The sequence below is a fragment of the Neovison vison genome, chromosome 13, assembly GCF_020171115.1.
Source record: "Neovison vison isolate M4711 chromosome 13, ASM_NN_V1, whole genome shotgun sequence".
In the NCBI taxonomy this organism is placed as follows: Eukaryota; Metazoa; Chordata; class Mammalia; order Carnivora; family Mustelidae; genus Neogale; species Neogale vison.
The window spans coordinates 36712857-36733117 of record NC_058103.1 but is presented as its reverse complement, the minus strand read 5'-3'; the positions used below and the strand labels follow the sequence as shown (position 1 = coordinate 36733117).

The 20261-nt window shown below is 38.1% G+C and overlaps 1 protein-coding gene across 14 annotated transcripts in view; it reads left to right on the top strand.

Annotated features, from left to right (window-relative positions):
• SYNE2 (spectrin repeat containing nuclear envelope protein 2) overlaps nucleotides 1-20261 on the top strand; it is a 330800-nt gene that overhangs the window by 159259 nt on the left and 151280 nt on the right. For 13 of the 14 annotated variants that reach the window (XM_044231769.1, XM_044231767.1, XM_044231774.1 and 10 more), the window contains 6 exons: nucleotides 1116-1267; nucleotides 2202-2511; nucleotides 4103-4267; nucleotides 7516-7857; nucleotides 18315-18470; nucleotides 19348-19613. In XM_044231769.1, coding sequence (XP_044087704.1) covers nucleotides 1116-1267; nucleotides 2202-2511; nucleotides 4103-4267; nucleotides 7516-7857; nucleotides 18315-18470; nucleotides 19348-19613 — 1391 coding nt within the window. Of the gene's footprint in view, nucleotides 1-1115; nucleotides 1268-2201; nucleotides 2512-4102; nucleotides 4268-7515; nucleotides 7858-10279; nucleotides 10311-18314; nucleotides 18471-19347; nucleotides 19614-20261 lie in introns of those variants that run through there. The other variant, XM_044231778.1, reaches the window with a different exon arrangement.

Sequence of the window (20261 nt, the reverse complement as noted above, 5' to 3'; positions counted from 1 at the left end):
TAAAAGATTTAGAGGAAAACTACAAAGATTTGTTTCTTAATGGAAAATAGGATCACTGTGGATTGGCTGAAGGCATTCAGATGACTGTGCTTAAAAGGCAGAAGGGCTGTGTTGGATCTAAAGTTATCTTAAAGCAGACAGAAGAGAGACGATATAGCCTTTCTTTGTAAGGGCAGTGCCTACAGAAGGTGGCAGTGGGAGTTGGCTCAGATGTAAAGAAATATATGTATGTCAGTACAGAGAGGCATCAGCAATGTCCAGAGCAGGGCTAGAGAAGAACTCTTCTTCACAGTAAATATGTATGGTTCATAAAGATGATTAGATATCCAGTGTGTTGTGTGGTTCATAAAGGTTATTAGGTGCTGAGGGGGTTGCAGAGGGCAAGGAAATCTCAAGCTCCACCCGGCTTACTTTTTACCAGAGGGGAGTTTCAATAGACTTTAGTCTATTGTCATTAGTTAAACATGCAGGGGATAGAAGCACATGTGCGTAAAAGGAACCCGGAAGGATTGAAATTAACATTAATCAGAGCATAGTACAGGAAGCAGTGGTTATGCATCATGAGCTCTAAGGATTGGTGAAGCTCACTGAAGTAATTGGGGTTATATGTGAAAGGCTTTCCAGGGGATGTGAATCTGGAGTTGCGTTTCCAATTAGGGAGAAACTTGATTGTTTAGAGCAAAGGAGGGAAAGAGAGGAACAGGGAGTGGGGATTAATTATGTCGTAGCCCAGGGACAAGAGTTGACAAGGGGCACTGCATTTTCCTGTGGGAAGCCCTAAGTCTCATCTTAAGTGTATAAAAATGTTGTGTTCGGTTGTTACCTTAACTCTCTATCAATAAATAATGGAGTGAATAGGAAGGATTTGCTATTGCCAGAGTCTTTCTGCCTTATTTGAAGGCAGTTGAAAATAAAGATGAGAGAAGGAATGCAGTGAGGTCAACCTGAAAAATATTTATTGAGAATCAGTTCTGTATCGTGTGAAGGAGATAGCATTGTCCTATAAAAATGAGAAGATAATTTTGAAATCTACTCTGCAGTTACTCTAAATATAATGTGTATAAATCAAAAGATATCATATGTACTTTCCCTAAGTTCTGTTTTATTTAATTCAGGAAATCATTTTACTAAAGCCTGAAGGGGACGCTAAAATACAGACCATCATGAGTCAGGCTGAGAGCAGCAAATCTCCATTGGCTCCAAAGACCCTTACTGATATCAAGAATCAGTGGGACAACACACTCCATTTAGCCAACACATATCTAAGGTAAAGGACAATGCCTTCACTTATTCATGGCTTTCATTACACTGTGAAGCCATAACAAGTATGTTTTGTCTGCCTCCTGGATTTGGATATAATATCTATTGGATATTATTAGTCCGTAATGTCTGGGGCATCCACAATGTCAGAGGCAGAAAAGAAGATGAAAAGTACTCTGGATCAGATAGGAAATACACCATCTTAACTATAGCAGTGTTTAGTTAGTTTGGCTGGTTCATCAACCCACGGAGTTCTTGGTAACAAATTAGCATTGTCTATCATTCCACCTTCAGCGCTGCTTCTTACCAAAACTCCCCTCCCCCAGACAATCTCAGTAGTCTGCATGATACTACTGTAGAAGAATTATTCTTTTTAAGTATATATTCTAAGAGATTCTTAAATGTATAAACGTGGTAAATGTCTGAATTCAGTGGACATAATTCTGGTGAAAATTTTTAATTCATATCACATCTTAAATGATACATTTATTGTTTAGTGGAAATGTGAATTTTATATTTTTTTCTAGGGAGACAGATCAAAACTAAATTTAAATTATAGAAAGTATAAACTAGTTAGTAGGCCAGTGTACTGGATAATTATTTATTTTAGTTATATGAGAAAGAGAAATGTAAGATAATATAATTTTAAGCATAGTAAAAACTGTAATGGTCTGGAATCTAAATTATTAAGTGTTTATTCTCAGGTCAAATAATGTAACAAAATATCTTTTTAAATAATACTACAAATAATTTCTGTCTTGATTTCTGAGCTAGACTTAGTGCTATTTACAATGTCATTAATGCCAAAAGGCGTCTTCGGGAATAACTAATGTTACTGTTATTTCAATGCTTTTTATTACAATGTATGTTATACATAATATGCAGAAAGCATTCCAATTTGCTAAGAGTCATGTCATTTCTAAAATATTTGTTCAACTTAGCCATCAAGAAAAGCTTCTGCTAGAAGGAGAGAAGTATTTACAAAGTAAGGAGGATCTGAGATTAATGCTCACAGAACTAAAAAAGAAGCAGGAAGTGGGCTTTGCGCTGCAACATGGTTTGCAGGAGAAGAAAGCGCAGCTAAAAATTTATAAGAAATTCCTCCAGAAAGCACAAGATTTGACGTCTTTGCTAAAAGAGTTAAAATCTCAAGGAAGTTACCTCTTAGAGTGCACTAAAAATCCCAACTTCAGTGAAAAACCTTGGCTGGAAATAAAGCATCTACATGAAAGTCTTCTGCAACAGCTCCAGGTAAAATGGTCAAAATAAAATTTCAAATGATTGTCATAATTATGCGTACTTATGTCATTTTTGTATGTGAAACCATTTTTTGTTCTTTTGGTAAATCAGAACCTTCTAACATTTAATTGATCATTTTGAGATACAAATACTAACTCCTCAATCCGTCAGTTTTGCTAGAAGAATCCAGTGCCTATTGTTTGATGATGATGTTATTTTTTCTCCTCCAGCTTCTCCTTTTCAGGGGTCAAAGGGTTAAGATTTTTTAAGATTTATTTATTTGAGAGAGAGAGAACAAGAGAGTGTGTGAGCTTTATCTCATGACCCTGGGGTCATGATCTGAGCTGAAACCAAGAATCGGACACTTAATTGACTGAGCCATCCAGGCACCCCTAAGGTCTTTTAATGTATCTCTCTGAAAGAGATGCTGTCAAAGTGATCTATGCATTCACCAATCCATCCATTTGTCCATTGGACAAATCTATCCATTGGAATGGTTTATAGTTGACCCTTGAACAAAGTTGGGGGGACAGGGCTGCTGAGCCCCCCACAGTTAAAATTTGTGTATAACTTCTGACTTTCTGAAAACTTAACTGCTATTAGCCTACTAGTGACCAGGAAGCCTTACAGATATCACAGTCGATTAACATGTATTTTGTACGTTATATGTATTATACATTGTACAGTAAGCTAGAAGAAAGAAAATGTTAAAATCACAAGAGGAAACTCATTTACAGTTCTGCGCTGTATAAGATCTATGCATGATTGGATCCATGTAGCTCAAACCCATGCTGTTCAAGGGTCAGCTATACATTCATGATTTTGTATAAACCTCCTCAGTTTCCCTCTCTTGAATGGTCTGCAGTAAGAGATAAGAGATGTCAGCTTGCCACTGAGGGGGTGTATTCTCATAAGAGAATTATCTATATTTTGCATTTTGGAAGTTAGATTCAATGTAAGGATCCTGTGGATGAGAAATCGTGCTCTATAGACCGCAGGAGTTGTACAGAGATAAAGAGAGATCCACTTGACTGAAGGGATTGAGTTTAATAATTACTACTGTTCTGATCAGGTGTGGCCACCTTATGTTCTTATTCCAGGAAGAGAACTTCAAGGTGGGTTTGCTTTTGAGTTAGGATTACTTGTTCCTAACACACAGTGTTGGAATTTAATACTTAGGGAAGGAAGAATCCGAGGTTAGGCTGATCTCAGATAGCCTCATTTCCAGCTGTGGATATTTGGTTATACTAAGAAGGATAATTAAGGGAGCTGCTTTATTATAGATGTTTGTGATTTGATGATATAATTTGAAGCATTTATGTTTTGTAAACCTCTTGAGAAATAAATTGTCCTCAGGAATGAAACGAAGGCAAAGAAGCGTGGGGGAAACAAATGTGATTTCAATAAGCCATTTTCAGGGGGATGGAGGAGATTTTACATCAAAATATCTCAGCTACTAAAAACTTTACTTAAATTTTCTGGACAGTTTATGGCCCTATTCCTGTTTCAAGATGAAACAAGGGTTTCTGAACAATTTAATTATTTTTCTGAGTGAGAAAATTCAGAGACATCATTGGTGAATTGTCGATGGTTTTATTTTTAGGATTCTGTGCAGAAATTGGAAGGTCATGTTCAAGAACACCACTCATACCAGCTTTGCATCACAGACCTGAATGCCACATTGGATGATATCTCCAAGGAATTTGCCAGTTTTTCTGATATGCCTGGGGATCAAATAGGTGTTGAGGAAAAACTGCAGAAACTGCAGGTATTAATCAGTGTCCAGACATGATGGGCATGAAAACAGAATCGGTATTAATTATAATGAACAAATCTGTGTCTTTGGTAAGAAATCCAGTTACTCTTCAGGTAATGAAGGTGACTAAGGTTCTGACTAGTCATAAAAAATGGGAATGCTCTTTTTTCGTGACCAAGTCCCTTTATAATTTGCATTGAACGTTTCCCTGCACTCCGGACCCTCCGAGATCATTCCACCATGACCAGTCTGTACCTCCTGGAGATCTTTGTTTCCAAGACAGCGCAGTGATTCCAGGAGATACTGGAGAGTGAAAGAATGTATCTGATGCCACAAGACCAAGGGGGAAATGCTTCAGTTTTGCATTCTTTATCAGGGATGGATGGGAATTGTATCATTTTTACCTTATTACTTTTTATACTCTCGGTCTAAATTAGAGCTCTCTCCAGATGTAAGGCATCCAAACTCCTCTCCCTTGCTTCAACAGCACCTAGCCTTTTGCAGTGAGGATCACAGACAACCCTTTATCCACATCCTCAAAACACATTTCTTGGATTCTCACTTTTTTGCTTAGCCAATGTCAGCAAACCTGAGAGGTGTCTTCTAGAGGAAAACAAAGTAAAGCATTTTCTCAGCTACTTCTTTGGCATCTCCTTAACTGGAGATTTCATGGTGTGAGTCTCAAAGCAGCACTGCTGGCCCAAATGTGGGAGTTCTCTTTCTCTTTTTTTTTCTTTTCTTTAAGTTTTTAAATTTATTTAAGTAATCTCTCCACCTGACATGGGACTCAAACTTGTATCCCTGAGATCAAGCTTCACATACTCTTCCAACAGAACCAGCCCCCTCATCTCTTTCATTTAGGGGCCTGGAAATCAAGCAAGCCCTCTCCTCTGTGGCCTGACATTGTGACAGGCTACTGTGACAGGCTATCCCCCCCTCCGCTTTTTTTTTTCAAGATTTTATTTATTTATTCGACAGAGATCACAAGTAGGCATAGAAGCAGTCAGAGAGAGAGGAGGAAGCAGGTTCCCTGCTGAGCAGAGAGCCTGATGTGGGGCTCGAACCCAGAACCCTGGGATCATGACCTGAGCCGAAGGCAGAGGTTTTAAACCACTGAGCCACCCAGGCGCCCCGTTACCTCCCTTTTTAATAGCAATCATTTGACAGATGTTCAGGACTCATCATGTCCACGGTACTGTTAAGAAATTAAGAAAAGTGTTAAGAAATTAAGTGTTAAATTAATTAAGAAATTAAGAAAAGTGTTAGATGTGAGCCCAGCTCAGTCTTCTCCAGAAAAATTAACATAGAGCCTCTGTTATAGGTAGAAGAAATCTCAGAGGCTATCAAGTTCAGACCCTTCGTTTTATATGTGATAAGCTGGGTTCTGGAGAGGTGAGGGACTTACAAGTTCACCCAGAGTAGGGGCTACTGCTCAGGTCTTCTGACCCCATGACCCACCTCTACTTGGATGTTGTACACTTATTTATCATTCAGTATGTCCAGAAAATAACTCAACTTCCCTTTCTCCCTCTCCATACCAGTAGGCCTGCTTTTTCTTCTGTGTTCTCGGACTGTGAATATTTCTACCATCTCTCCGGGCTTCAGGTCAGAAACCTGGTTATCCATCCTCTCCCAGACTCGTCAGTCTAGTCAGACATTAAGTGCTGTCTCTATCATGTCTGGAATATCTGTACAATTTGTTTCTCCCCCTAGACCCTCCATTATTGCCTCTTCAGAGCAAGCCCTCACCTCACACACCCCTGCATTGAGTTCCGAATGGGCCCTCTGCGTGCACTTGCCACCCTCTCCATGGCAACATCCCCATCGCTGCACCCGGATCATTCTAAAATGCAGTCTGGATCTCCCTTCTTTCAGCTGAATTTGTTTCAGTGACTTGTGCAGACTTGTTAGCACAGTTTTCACGTTCTTTTACAATTGCCTGTTGACTTCTGTGTCTCTCTCACTAGACTATAGGAACCTGACTTGACTGTGTTTTGCTCCTCTATGTAACTTTGAAACCTGTCATAATAGGGTTGCCTGGCTGGCTCAGTTGGTGGAGCATGTGACTCTTGATCGTAGGGTTATGAGTTCGAGCCCCACACTGAGTATAGAGATTACTCTAAAAAGATTTTTTTTTAAGATGTTTATTTATTTCTTTGAGAGAATGTGAATGCGAGCATGGGGAGAGGGAGAAGCGAACGCCCTGCTGAGTGAGCAGGGAGCCCAATGTGGGGCTGGATCCCAGGACCCTGGGATTGTGATCTGAGCCGAAGGCAGACACTGAACCAACGGAGCCACGCAGATGCCCCAAGATTGCTTGAAAAATTTTTTTAATTAAAAAAAACCCAGGGGCGCCTGGGTGGCTCAGTGGGTTAAGACGCTGCCTTCGGCTCGGGTCATGATCTCAGGGTCCTGGGATCGAGTCCCGCGTCGGGCTCTCTGCTCGGCAGGGAGCCTGCTTCCCTCTCTCTCTCTCTGCCTGCCTCTCCATCTACTTGTGATTTCTCTCTGTCAAATTAATAAATAAAATCTTTAAAAAAAAAAAAAAACCCAAAAGCTATCATAACATTTGTTGCTAGTTAAACGAACAAATACAGGAATACTGTGTAGTCTATTAGGATAGTGACTGATAAATATTATATAATTCACCTAGTAACTTTAAGGCTTATTCTATTTCAGCAGTAACATCAGTAGCTATTATAATACCTCACATTTCCTTTTGAGTCTTAAGGTCTCAAATCAGCCTGATTTGTTCATGCGTTGAGTCAATATTGATCGAGTTCCTGCTATGTTCCAGATACTGCATTAGGTCATTGATTTAAGCTCTACTCTGAATTGTAAATATTAGTACTAGATTCCTGTGGGTACATTCTAAATGATTCTTCTATTTTCAGTGCTTTGCACAGAGTAGACACTTATTATTTAGTATTTTGATTGTGTAAAAAGTCTGTCTCTTGAACAAAATATATACTTAACAAATACGTGTTGATGCCTCTTACGTTCCAGGAACTGTATTGGGAGAATTTTCTTTGTTACTTCTGATAAACTTCTAGTATCTTATAAAATCTGTTGGAGATTTAGATCTGGGATGTCACACTGGTTTAAATTTTGCCCAAAGTTTCTTCTTTGTGATGTGAATTGGTAAATTTTTTACACTTTCCGCTAGTGGAGCAGAATACTCTGTGATTTATGAAAGTCAATTAACTCTCATGACCATTGAACAGAGGTACTTTTCGTGACAATCTTTTCTCCACTTACAGGAACTAGAGAATAGACTCCGTTTGCAAGATGGCACATTAAAGCAGATCTTAGCTTTAGCAAACTCCATCAAGCAAAATACATCTTCAGTGGGACAGAAGATTATTAAAGATGATATAAAATCACTTACGTATAAACAGAAGGACTTGGAAAACAGACTTGAATCTGCCAAGCAGGAGACAGAAAATTGTCTCAATAGCATTCTTAACTCAAAACGCTCATCAGAACAGAGAGAAAAGTTTACTCTGCCAGGCAGAGAGAAGGAGGTCACTTCTGACGTGCACGAGTCCACTCAGGACTCCAATGCTCTGGAAAAGTTTGAGGAAGACTGCGAGATAAACAAGGTAAGTGCTTATGATTGCGTCTCCAAGACATCGCGCCTGAGAATGAAGAGGTGTTGGGCTTTGAAAAGAGGGTGGTAAATCAAGCCTTCTGATTTCATAATTAAACCCTCAGTGTGCTGGCTATTTATGATGCCCACTCGTAAGAAGAGCCCTTAGAAAACTATTCAAGATTTCAGTGGTGAAATATTACTGTTGAGTCTGTTAAAATGTCAGTCATCAATTTAGGTTGATTATTCTCTCTGATATGTAATCAGATACAGTTTCTTGGGTCAAGAGCACAAAGGCAAATTAGAAAAGGCAAAAGAAAAGAAAGTGTGTTCTACCCATTTTCCGAGGGAAAAAAAATCCCAAGAGCCTTATTTCTTTTTTTTCTTTCTTTCTTTCTTTTTTTTTTTTTTTGTGTGTGTATTTTATAATGAAATCAGAGACTACTTCAAAGGATAGTTTCCTTCTTTTTCTTCTCATGTTAACCCTATACTGCAAATGCATCTTTAAATGTTGTCAGATCCCTTGGTATGAGAATACCAACATTCAGGCTCCTGATTTTCCCTAGGGAGAAGAAAGAAGAATGTCGTTTTGTTTTCATTCTCCTATGGCTCTTAAAGTTCTTTCTCACAGCGTAGAGATTGAAATGAAAAAGGCACAGAGAACCATCCAGTAAACCATATTTGAAAGGGTCTTTCTGTTAGGCAGCCTCTCACAGTCCAAGGTCCAGTGGGACATTGGCAAAGGCTAGACCATTCAGGTGTGAGTTCTCATCAGCTTTTTATGGACTATGTGATCAAAAGCAATGAAAAGAATGTGCATTTCTGTTGTCTTCTTAAAACAGAAGGCCATGGGGGTGCCTGGGTGGCTCAGTCAGTTAAGCATCTAACTTCAGCTCAGGTCATGACCTCTGGGTCCTGGGATTGATCCCCAGGTTGGGCTCCCTGCTCAGCAGGGAATCTGCTTCTCCCTCTCCCCAATCCCCTGCTCATGCTTTCTCTGTCTGTCTCTCTCTCTCAAATAAACAAGTAAAATCTTAGAAAACAAAACAAAACAGAAATGCATGGAAGATTATAGGAACCAGAGAGTGTTCTCTAGAAATGTGTGAAACTGTAAATGCCAATGGAGCATCTGTCTAGGCATGAGAAAAGACTTACTAAATCCCACAAGCAGTGTTAGATATCACTAAAGAAAATGTCTTAAGGAATGGAGGGCCCATACCTCCTGAGGAGTATATATAAAAGAAACTTTCTTAACAGTATTAAACAGCAGTAGATAAGTGAGAAAGAAAAAAAAAAAAAACCAAACCTGAGTGCTTTCTATCCTAATACATGATGTTGCTATAGGGAGTTGCTTAATAACTTTTAAAATTAGCTTCTCAGACCCATTTTGGCTGTGAGCCCCCAAAATACAGTAGAGTATATTGAAAACTAAATAAAACTCATAATCCAATAATAAGAGTTTTTATAATTTATTAAGCTTTTACTTGATCTTGAATGATGAGTTATTTATAATTTATGATACTTCATTAAAATATTTTTCCATTGAGTCATGTAAGACAAATATATTGTAATATAAATTTTTATTTGATTTGTGATGCCTTGTGTCATGGTCAGAAGACTCTTGTTTGTGAAGGAGAAAATAAGCTACTTTTATTTATTTATTTATTTTTAAGATTTTATTTATTGGACAGAGAGATCACAAGTAGGCCGAAGAGGCAGGCAGAGAGAGAGAGGCGGGGGGAAGCAGACTTCGCCTTAAGTAGAGAGCGGACACAGGGCTCAATCCCAGGACCCTGAGATCATGACGTGAGCCAAAGGCAGAGGCTTAATCCACGGAGCCACCCAGGCACCCTGATAAGCTACTTTTAAACCTAAAAAAGTGATAGAGGTACTTCAGTCTTCAAGTAAGTTTAGGGTAGAGGAGTGGTTTGGGGTAGAGGTTTGTGGTTTTAATTCTCTAGAAATATTTTATTATGACTTTTTATTCTTTTGTGACATGAATCTTTTTTTTTTTTTTTCTCTGCTTGTGCTTTTATTTCCTCTACCCTAAGTACTGGCTGTATTTACTTTATTCTGTATAATAGACTATGAAGGACCAAGAATAGTTTTAATGTTGAGCAGCTAGTAAAGGCGATCAAAACATGCATAAACATGTGTAAGACTCAAGTGTGAAGACTTAAGCAGGAGTCTCTAAATAACATAAAAGCACCATTTACTGAACTGTAAGTCTGATTAATCAGAAGCTATTATGATAGTGAAAATAAGCATTTAATTGATTAAAAATACTTTTCAAGGCCTCTTTTGTGCTAATCATTCTGTTCAAATATGCTATCAGTTATCATGGTTTAAAATGTAACACTAATTATGGACTCCTGGGTGGCTCTGTAGGTTAAGCTGCTGCCTTCAGCTAAGGTCATGATTCCAGGGTCCTGGGATCGAGTCATGCATCGGGCTCCCTGCTCAGCGGTGAGTCATCTTCCTCTCCCTTTGCCCCTGTCCCCTGCTTGACTCACACACTCTCTCTCAAGTAAATAAATAGAACCTTTTGAAATATTAAAAAAATCTAACAGTGACTAAATATCTAGTTAATCTCATTTCACATGCCTTTTTGGGATCTACAGGGGCTTTTGTCAGATCCTTTAAAATTGCCTCCAGAAGAATTTTTAGGAAGCTTTATTTTCTTCTACTTTTTTCTTTAGTAAATTCCATTCGATCTTAGAGTTTTGTTGAAGGTGTGATTGCATTTGTCAAAAATTGCGATTATAGTATGTATGTATTTCAATCTGTTGCCAAGAATTTCATTTAAAAAAATTATTAATTTTCAGAGATTGAGAGAGAGAGCATAAGCAGGCAGAGTGGCAGGCAGAGGAGGCAGAGAAGCAGGCTCCCCACTGAGCAAGGAGCCTGATGTGACTTGATCCCAGGACCCTGGGATCATAACCTGAGCCAAAGGCAGCCTCTTAACAGATGGAGCCACCCAGGCGCCCCTCCAGGAATTTCATTTTAGATGAAATTTAGGCGATAACTTAGATCTGGACCTTTGGTTGACTTTTTCTTTAATAACGCAATATTAAGGGAAACCTGGAGGCAAAAGAAATTGCAGCATGTAAACTGAAGGATATGGGTGCTTATGATCCAATATCTCTGGATATTCTTATAGAAGTGACTTTCTAAGAGTTTTTAAATATGAGGAGGCAGAACTGCCTTCTATCTTCCCTTCCTGTGTAGGCAAAACAAAGTAACAAATTAGGATATGGAAAAATTGAAGACTGACTAATCCCTTCAGATTTGAGGTGTCCATAAAGGGAAATGATAAAGAGGAAGAAAAACGAAAGTAATACATTCATAGTTTGTTATTATTCTAAAAACTCATAAAGCAGCATTACAAATTAACTGGTATTAAAGGTTCTTTCTTGCCTCCTCCTTTCCCAGTGTCAACCTACATGACGTAATTGCTCCTAAAACAACCTTTTGCCTATAATTACTTCTTTTAATTCCTTGTCATTAGGTGTAATTGTTAGTATATCTGAGTTATTTTTTCTTTTCAAAAATTCCTGAGCATTTATCATTTCAGTGTTTAAGAAGGCCTTCGTAGAGAAATTCTGAAAAGTAGATAGTTGCAGATACAGGGAAAACATGTCAGATGTCCAGCTGAGGGTGAGCGACCAGAAACACAGTAGAGTCAGGGAAAACCACTTCCAAGATAAAGAGCTTTCAGTCCTGGGGTAAATGATGTCTATTTTTGGTGTTATCCTGATAATTCAGTAAAAAAAATTTTTGTTAATAGAAACACATAGTTGGGTCACATGCCAGCTCTGTCTTGGAAGTGTACTACTTTGCTGGTTTTGGCCTGTATACAAATATACAAATCTTGCTTCTTGCTCTGGAGGTATTTTTTGTAATGCAAGACTTATTCCTTTACAGGACAAGTGACTTAGATCGTGTATGTGGTGTTGACATCTGTGAGCAGTGTACATTGGAGAACATGTTCCCAAGTCCTGAAATCTTATAGGCTGGGGGACCTTAGAAACTTTCTAGGCTAACCCTTGTGTTTCAGGTGAGGGAATTGAAGTCAGAGATGTTAATTGGCCGAGTTTATACTCCAGCAGCCCTGGGACTAGAACCCATGTCCTCTACCCAGCCTGATGTTTGGTGGCTTACCCTTACCATTTTCTTGAATGCATTGTGTGGGTTGTTAATTGAGGCTTAATATGCTAATGTACTGTCAGACTCAGTGAACTTTTATTGAGTTCTTGGGTCTATTTTGAACCGTTTCTACTCTCAGTAAACCCAGCCAAAGCCTATTGCTCTCATTCCTGGCAGATGCCTGGCCAACAAGAGCTAGATTGGCAGATCCCCAGTTTCTTTCTACTCTGCCTTAAAACCCACAGATGATTCATCTTAACAAACAAAAACTAAATAAAATGCTTTTATTTTTTGCCCATTATGATTTCTTCTACACATCCATTCAGTAAAAATTTATTGAGCAGACAGTGAGGGTTCAATGGTAAGCAAAAATAGGCATGGTCTGTATTCTCACTGCGCTTCTAGTCTAGAGGAGGAGGCATATATTAATCAACTAATTAACTAATGAGAGCCTGATTAGTGAAACAAAGTGAAAGAAGACTAGTTCCATGACAGTCCGTAATAAAGGAGTCTGACCTGAGCTGTAGTCAGAGCTTCTCTAAGGAGACAACATTTGAACGGAGACCCGAAGGGTGGGTTGGAGTTAACAGAGCTTAGGGCTGGCTGTTGGGAGGATTTTTGGCAGAGAAAATAGAATTTTCTCTTGTGGTGGGAGAGAGCATGAGGAGTTAGAAGGGATGAAAGAGAGGGTGGAGGCAGAGAAGAGTGACAGAGTGGGGGCCTGAGAGGTGGGCGAGTCTGGCTGCATCACAGGTGCCTGATAGGTCACGTTAACATTGTAGACATGACGCTGGCACAGAGAGGCAGCCTCTGAGACTGTGTTGATCTGCCTTTCGATTTGTCACTGGTGGTGATGATGTATGTTTATCTTTAAATTGTTTTTCACTGCTTCATATTGGGATGCTTTAGAGAAGAAAGAAGTATATCCTCTAGGCTTGTATGATACTGTCCTGCTGTTAGCAGGTTACAGGTGATAGATTTTGGCTTCTCACTTTCCTAGAATTATGATAGCCATGGGGCCCCTGTCCCTGAACAGGGCAGGGGATAGTGAAGCTGGTGCCAGGCTTCCTTCTGTTGGCTGTTTTTATTTGTTTGCTAAGCCAGACATGGAGCTCCCATTATGTAAAGCCCATTGTTTTAAATGTGAATGAAGAAGGTTTACTTTGTGAATTAAGGCACATATATGGGGCGCCTGGGTGGCTCAGTGGGTTAAGCCGCTGCCTTCGGCTCAGGTCATGATCTCAGGGTCCTGGGATCGAGTCCCGCATCAGGCTCTCTGCTCAGCAGGGAGCCTGCTTCCTCCTCTCTCTCTCTGCCTGCCTCTCTGCCTACCTGTGATCTCTCTCTGTCAAATAAATAAATAAAATCTTTAAAAAAATAAAGGCACATATAGATGAAAATATCATGCCCCTGCCCTTAAGGAGAGTTGATGATACTTTTTCTCTCACTTCCTATTTCTTTTCCAAACAGGCCAAACTCTAAGGAAAGATATGTGGTTGAAAAAAGTAGCATTTCTTTAAAAATTAAACATAGCTGGTGATATAACTCAGCCAGTCTTTTGAGAGAACGGTCATTTTCCACTTTAAATTTTTTAACCTTAAAAATTCCATTTATGCTCAGAGGCTCAATATGTACACTTTTTACACTGTTTAAAAGTTACACTTTTGGGGGCGCCCAGGTGGCTCAGTCGGTTAAGCATCTGTCTTCGGGGCTCAGGTCATGGTGCCAGCCAGGGTCCTGGATGGAGCCCCGCATCGGGCTCCCTGTTTAGTGGGGGGTCTGCTTCTCCCTCTCTCTCTGCCCTCCCCCCTACTCATGTTTTTTCTCTCTCTCTCTCAACTAAATAAATAATCTTTTTAAGAAAGTTATACTTCTGTATGTTTATGCTAATTTAAAAAAAAACTTTTTAAAGGGAAATTCCAGGAGAGGTGGGGAATGGAAAGAATCAGATGTTCAGGGTTTTAGGGGTCATAAGGACTCATGAGAAGCCATGTATTGAAGTGGATATTCCATAACAGACATAGGCCCTTGAAAAGCTTATACTCTGGGAGAAAGATAGACCAGAAAATCTCTAACCCAGAGAAAGGACTAGGACGAAATGTGGGAAGAAAAGTTCTCCCATGAAATCTAAACTAAACCTATATCTCAAACAGGTTTAGAGTCCAAGTCTATACTACTTGAATTATAGAGTAGGTCAAATCAAGAAATGAACAATAAATTCAGTCTCTATGTCTGTCCTTTACATACCCACCCACCTACCTACCTGTCTTCATGGGATACTTGGAAGAAGCAAGCACAAATCCACAGAAATAGGTCACTTCTATCAATTAGGCCAAAAGAGTTCCCACAGTGAAATGAAAGAGAAGTCTGATATTGAGCTAGTACCAACGAGTTAATTAATCAGGCATGATGAACAGGTAGAACAGGTAGAACAGTCTACCACAGGGACAGGACCTCATTACTACAAATGAGAGGAATTAATGCATTAAGAAAGTGAGATTATGCATCAGTCTGGAATATATTATACAATAATATGTTTAAAATGATTAGTGATAGAAAAGATGGATTTGAAATCATAAGAAGAGAGTAAAATACTTTGAGAAAAACGATAAAATTTGAGAAAGAACCATATGGAACATCAGTAAATAAAAAAAATAGTGATTGAAATGAAGATTGCTCTGGACAAGTTAAACAGCAAACTCAAACTGAAGAGAATCAGTTATCTAAAATATATGACTGAGAAAATCACCCATAATCCAACACAGAGCTGTAAAGAGATGGAAAATAGGAAAGAAAGTTTAGGAGACCTAGAAGATGTACTGAGAGTGAAATGGTCTAACACAAGCCTAAATGGAGTTGTAGGAGGAAAGAGTAGAGAAAATAAAAGCAAGCCTGGGAATTTTCCAGAATTGGGGGAAAATATGAATCTTGAGTTTCGGAAAGTACAGAGAGCCTTGAACAAGCTAAACAATCAATCACTAAAGCCAAAATTAAGTATCTCAAAGGCAACCAGACTAAAAATAATTATGTTGACAATAAATTTTTCAATACTGAAAGCCAGGAATAGCATCTGCACAGGGCTGGGAGAAAGTTATTAGCCTGCACTTTGATACCCAGTTGAACTATCATTCTGGAGTGAGGCAAAATACTTGAATCTTTCTGACAAAGACTGAATTTATCAAAAAACTCACCCAGAAACACATTACAGAACTTAAATGTGAAAAAAAAATGTTAAAGCCTTTGCGAGAAAATACAAAGAATATTTTTATGTTCTCAGAGTAGAAGACATTCTTAAGCAAACTCTAAAAACAGAATCCAAAATAGGAAATGTCTGATGCAGGTGACTGCATTAAAACATTAAACTCAGGCACTTGTGTGACTCAATCTGTTAAGTGTCTGCCTTCGGCTCAGATCTTGATCCCAGGGTACTGGAATCAAGCCCCACATCAGGCTCCCTGCTCAATGGGAAGCCTGCTTCTCCCTCTCCCACTGCCCCTGCTTGGGTTCCCTCTCTCATGGGCATTCTCTCTGTGTCAAATAAGTAAATTAATCTTAAAAATATATATTTAAAAAAAACACAAAAACATTAAACTCTTGTTCAACAAAGATATCACATATAAAGTTTAAAGGCAATCTACTGGAAGATAATAATTGCAGTGAACAAAACTATTAGGAGATTAGTATCCAGAATATGAAAATAAACACCAAAATCACAAATCAACCCAGTAAAAAATAGAAAGCAGATATGCAAAAGTAATTCATAAAAGGTCATATGGCCAATGAACATGAGAGTAGCTCAGTCTTTTTTTTTCTTCAAGTATAATTGGCATACAATATCCTTTTAGTTTTATGTGTACATTATTGTGATTTGATATTTTTATACATTATGAAATGATTCCCAGGATAAGTCTGGTTATCATCTGTCACCATACAAAGTTGTTACAATATTCCTGACTATGTTCTATATACTGTACATGACATCCCCATGACTTACTTATTTTATGACTGGAAATTAGTACCAGTGAGTACCTAAATAAGACGTGTTCATGCAGACAGGAGAACAGTATACAAAGCTAAAATGACTGTACCAGATTTGTATCTGTTCCCATGAGTAAACCCCAAAACATACTGCCTAGTGGAAGAAGGAAAACAAGTTATAAAATGATAATACATGATTCCAGTTTTATAAGAATTAAAACATATTAAATAATACTGTATGAATACTAATATATGTAATAAAAGTATAAAAATGCATGTGTGGGGCGCCTGGGCAGATCAGTCAGAAAAGGGTGTGACTCTTAATCTCAGGGTCATGAGTTTGAGCCCCATGTTGGGAGAAGAGATTACTTAAGTAAATAAATATTTTTTTTAAATGTATGCATATATTTTAGGGTAGTGGTTATTTCTGAGGAGGAAGATATGAAAGAATAATGAAGATCAAGTTTTAAATTGTATTTGTGATTTGGAAAATTACATTACTTAAATCTGTATCGTGGTTAATGACTGTAGATTTTATTTTGTTCTTCTAAGTATTTTTGAAATATCATATATTAAAATAAAATTGTTCAAATGAGACTGCAAAATCAAAATAAAACAGAGTCAAGAGTGCTGAGCAGAGGATAACTGGTTTCAAAAGAATCTTTCCAGGAGCCAATCAGGACCTAGAGTCTGTGTTCCAACCTTTCTGGCATGTGCAAGGGAATGTTACCTTTTAAATTTGAAATGTTCATTTGAGGGACTCTGTTGGGTTTTCTGCCAAGGTAGACAAATGGCTTTTGGAGGTGGTAAACAAGTGGTGTTTTGGGGTGATTTCAGGTTTTCAGAATGCTCTCTCTGACCAGGAAAGGCAGATTACAAGTAGCAAATTGTTGCTAGTCCTCAAATCAGTGGTTTATGAAGTAAGATAGACCAAGGACTCTGAATTCTTAGTAGATGATTAATCCTAAGTAAAGTCTTCCTAGGGTCTAATGCCTCAGCCTTTACCTCAGGCATTCTTTCTTATTCTGTAGGTGGATGGGGGGGGGTGTGCTATAAGGAACAATAACCATCAAGTCAAGTGGGAGACACGTGTCCACCCCCGGTGATTGTGGCTCCTGGCAAGGAGCCCCCATAGTCTGCTGGAGCCTGTGGTGTGACCCCCTCTTGCTCTCTTCCTGGATCCTTCCTCCTGAGATGCTGTCTTCCTGTAGGTTTTTAGCTATAGTCTTGCATGAATAAATTGTTGGGAATGGAGGAAATGTATAAGATCATTTTAATCCTTTGTAGCCTTTTAAAGAAGTGACTTGTGCTAAGTGCCAACTATGTTGAAATCAGTTAACACTGGTCAGCTGAATTTTCTTACCAGTTAGTTTCGGTGAAGCTCCAGACACATACACCTCCGTACATATGTTTCATTTATATAATCTTTTAACTTTAGGGTAGCTTTACATTGATGGAAAAGTTGCAGAGATGGTACGGAAAGTTTGCATGTACCTCTTAACCAGTTACCCTTACTGTTAACAGTCTGCAGTGCTATCCACGTAGCATTTGGACAACGGTTTCTACCTTGTTGGGGGAGGTGGACACGTCTTATTCACAGACTTGCTAAAGATGTTACTAACATGAAAGTATTTGACAAAATCAAATGGTATTTCATTTATGTAGCAACTGGAAAGTAAAAACTAATACCTTCACAAAATAGCAGAAATCTTTTTTAATATTTTGGACATGGCACCTCGTTCATGCATGTACTCAACAAATATTTGTCCAAAGAATGAACCTGCATGAATGCAGGTGCAGTCTCTAAGTACCCTATGAGAAAGTCAAGTTCTTGTGGCTTTCAGAAAAGATCACATTACTATCTGTATAACCTGCCTTACCCAGCTTGGAGTTCTTCCTATGAATTGGTGTAAGGCATAATTCATTCTTAATACCATGAAATCTTGGTGTTTCTGCCATCTATCCACTTACTATTTTAAACTACCAATAGTAACGTTGAATGCCTCTTATTTGCCTTGTCCTCTGCATCGCAGTGAATACTAAGCATAAACTTTGGAACGTTTGTTTTTTCTGTATCTGTTTTCTTTCCTTATACCTAGATTATGTCTCGCAACATAATCATAGATCCTATACTGTCTTGCCAAAAAGGGTTTTTTTTTTCTTTTGGTGGGATACCAATAAAGGCAATTAAATATTGTATGGAAAAATCATCTTTGATAATGCCCAATGATACTTTTGAAAAGTCTTTAAGTAAATAGAAGGAACTGGAATGTTTTCACCAAGAGAAAGAAAAATTATTTATTTGTAAGGTAGACTATTCAGCAATTAATCTTTTTATGTTTTCAGAATTCAACTGTAGAAGTGGTTTTGTCAAAACAACTTTCTCTGGATGTTCAAGAAAGCATGAAAAACATTGAAGATGAGCACAAAGTCAATGAGCTGCAAAATCAACCTTTAGAATTAGATGTTATGTTAAGAAATGAACAATTAAAGGAGATAGAGGTATGGAAACAAGAAAAACACTGACAACATGATTGCATCATTTATCTAGTGCAATACAATATATTTTAATTACCAGAAACTTGCTTGCACAGAATGAAAAGTCTTATTTAACCTTTGCCTGATGATCAATTTGGTAACTATATAATTATGTACTAATCAGTAAGTTGTATAAATCTTTCCATTTAAAAAGTGGAAGAGTTTAATGAACATTAGTCTTTTTCATGAAGTTCCTAAAAACTTTCTTATTCGGTAACAGAATTTGGAAATTCTGACTTACCATTCCTCTTCCTTGTCAGATGTGTTCTTCAGATTCTGACAAGTTTATTTTTCCTGATTACCAGAATTATGGGGTACTCCTTCATTTTACAGCTGTGCTTACATAGCTATGTTTATATATTTATATATTTATAGCTGTGTAATCTTAAAAGTCCAATACATGGCCATGTTTTTAAAAAAATGACCCCTACAATTCTAGCTGAGTTTACATGACTGTAAACATATATTTAAAATGGGAAAGAGGGGGTGATGTATGTGAATAATAAAAATAAGATATACATAAAGGATGCATATAAATGGAGTGCATATAAATCTAGAACAATCTAAAAATATGATAAATCTTCCTGTAGACATTGCAGAACCTTTTAACACAATAGGGAGATCTAATTGCTATTAAATCCTAGACCAATTCTGAGTTTCAGTCTAGATTTTAACATGAGTCTAGCGGAAAAAAGCTTTTAAATGTCAGTACCTTAGTTTCTGTGTGTACAAATGATATATTTAAAGCCCATTTTTGGGATGGAACGTGTTATTGGAAAGAAAAATATTAACAGGTGAATGAGTGAATATGTATTTACTGATTTCCTTGACTTGTTTTTAGGAATTATATGCCCAGTTGGAAGCAAAGAAAACAGCCATTGAGCCACTAGAACAAATTGAGTGTCTCGATAAAGCAGAAACAAGTGCCTTGGTTCTTCACAACGCAGGACATTCCGTTCACCACTTGGACCATCTGCTTCAGGCACTTAGGACTTTGAAGAAAAATAAAGAAAGCCAATATTATCTCCTTAATGATTTTCAGGAACACCTTGCTTCAGTTGAAACCTCAGTGAAAGCCTTATTGACAGAGAAGGAAAGTCTAAAAGTGTAAGTGTAAGAATTTAGGACTTGTGGGGCGCCTGGGTGGCTTCGTTGTTGAGCGTATAGCTCTTGGTTTCTGCTCGGGTCATGATCTCAGGGTTCTGGGATTCAGCCCAAAACAGGTTTTGCACTCAGCAAGGAGTTGGTGTCTGCTTCAGGATTTCTCACCGTCTGCCCCCTGTTCACCCCCCAGTTTCCCCAACCCCATCCCATGCGTGTGCTCGCTCGCTCTCTCTAAAATAAAATAAATATTAAAAAAAAAAAAAAAAAAGGATTGAGGACTTGCATTCTTTTTATTCAAGGCTGCACTACCATAGACAGGCCCCAAGTTTTAAGAATTTATACTGTGAAAGGATATTATGACTTTAATACTACAGTATGAAATTAACTCCATATGGGAGCCATTGAAGAAAATTGTCTGTTTTGTGCAATAAATTTTATATTATTTATATTGATTGTACAATTAAATCATATTCTTTCACAAATAATTTGTTAAACAATTAATTCTCAGGAAATTCTGCCAAATAGATTTAAATTCTATGGAATTCGGCACTCTTGTCAAGAGTTTATCCTAAACTGTGGGGGTGGAAAGAAATATTCTATGTTTGCAGTTGCTGAATATCAGCATAATTGACTTAAATAGTTTGGAACATA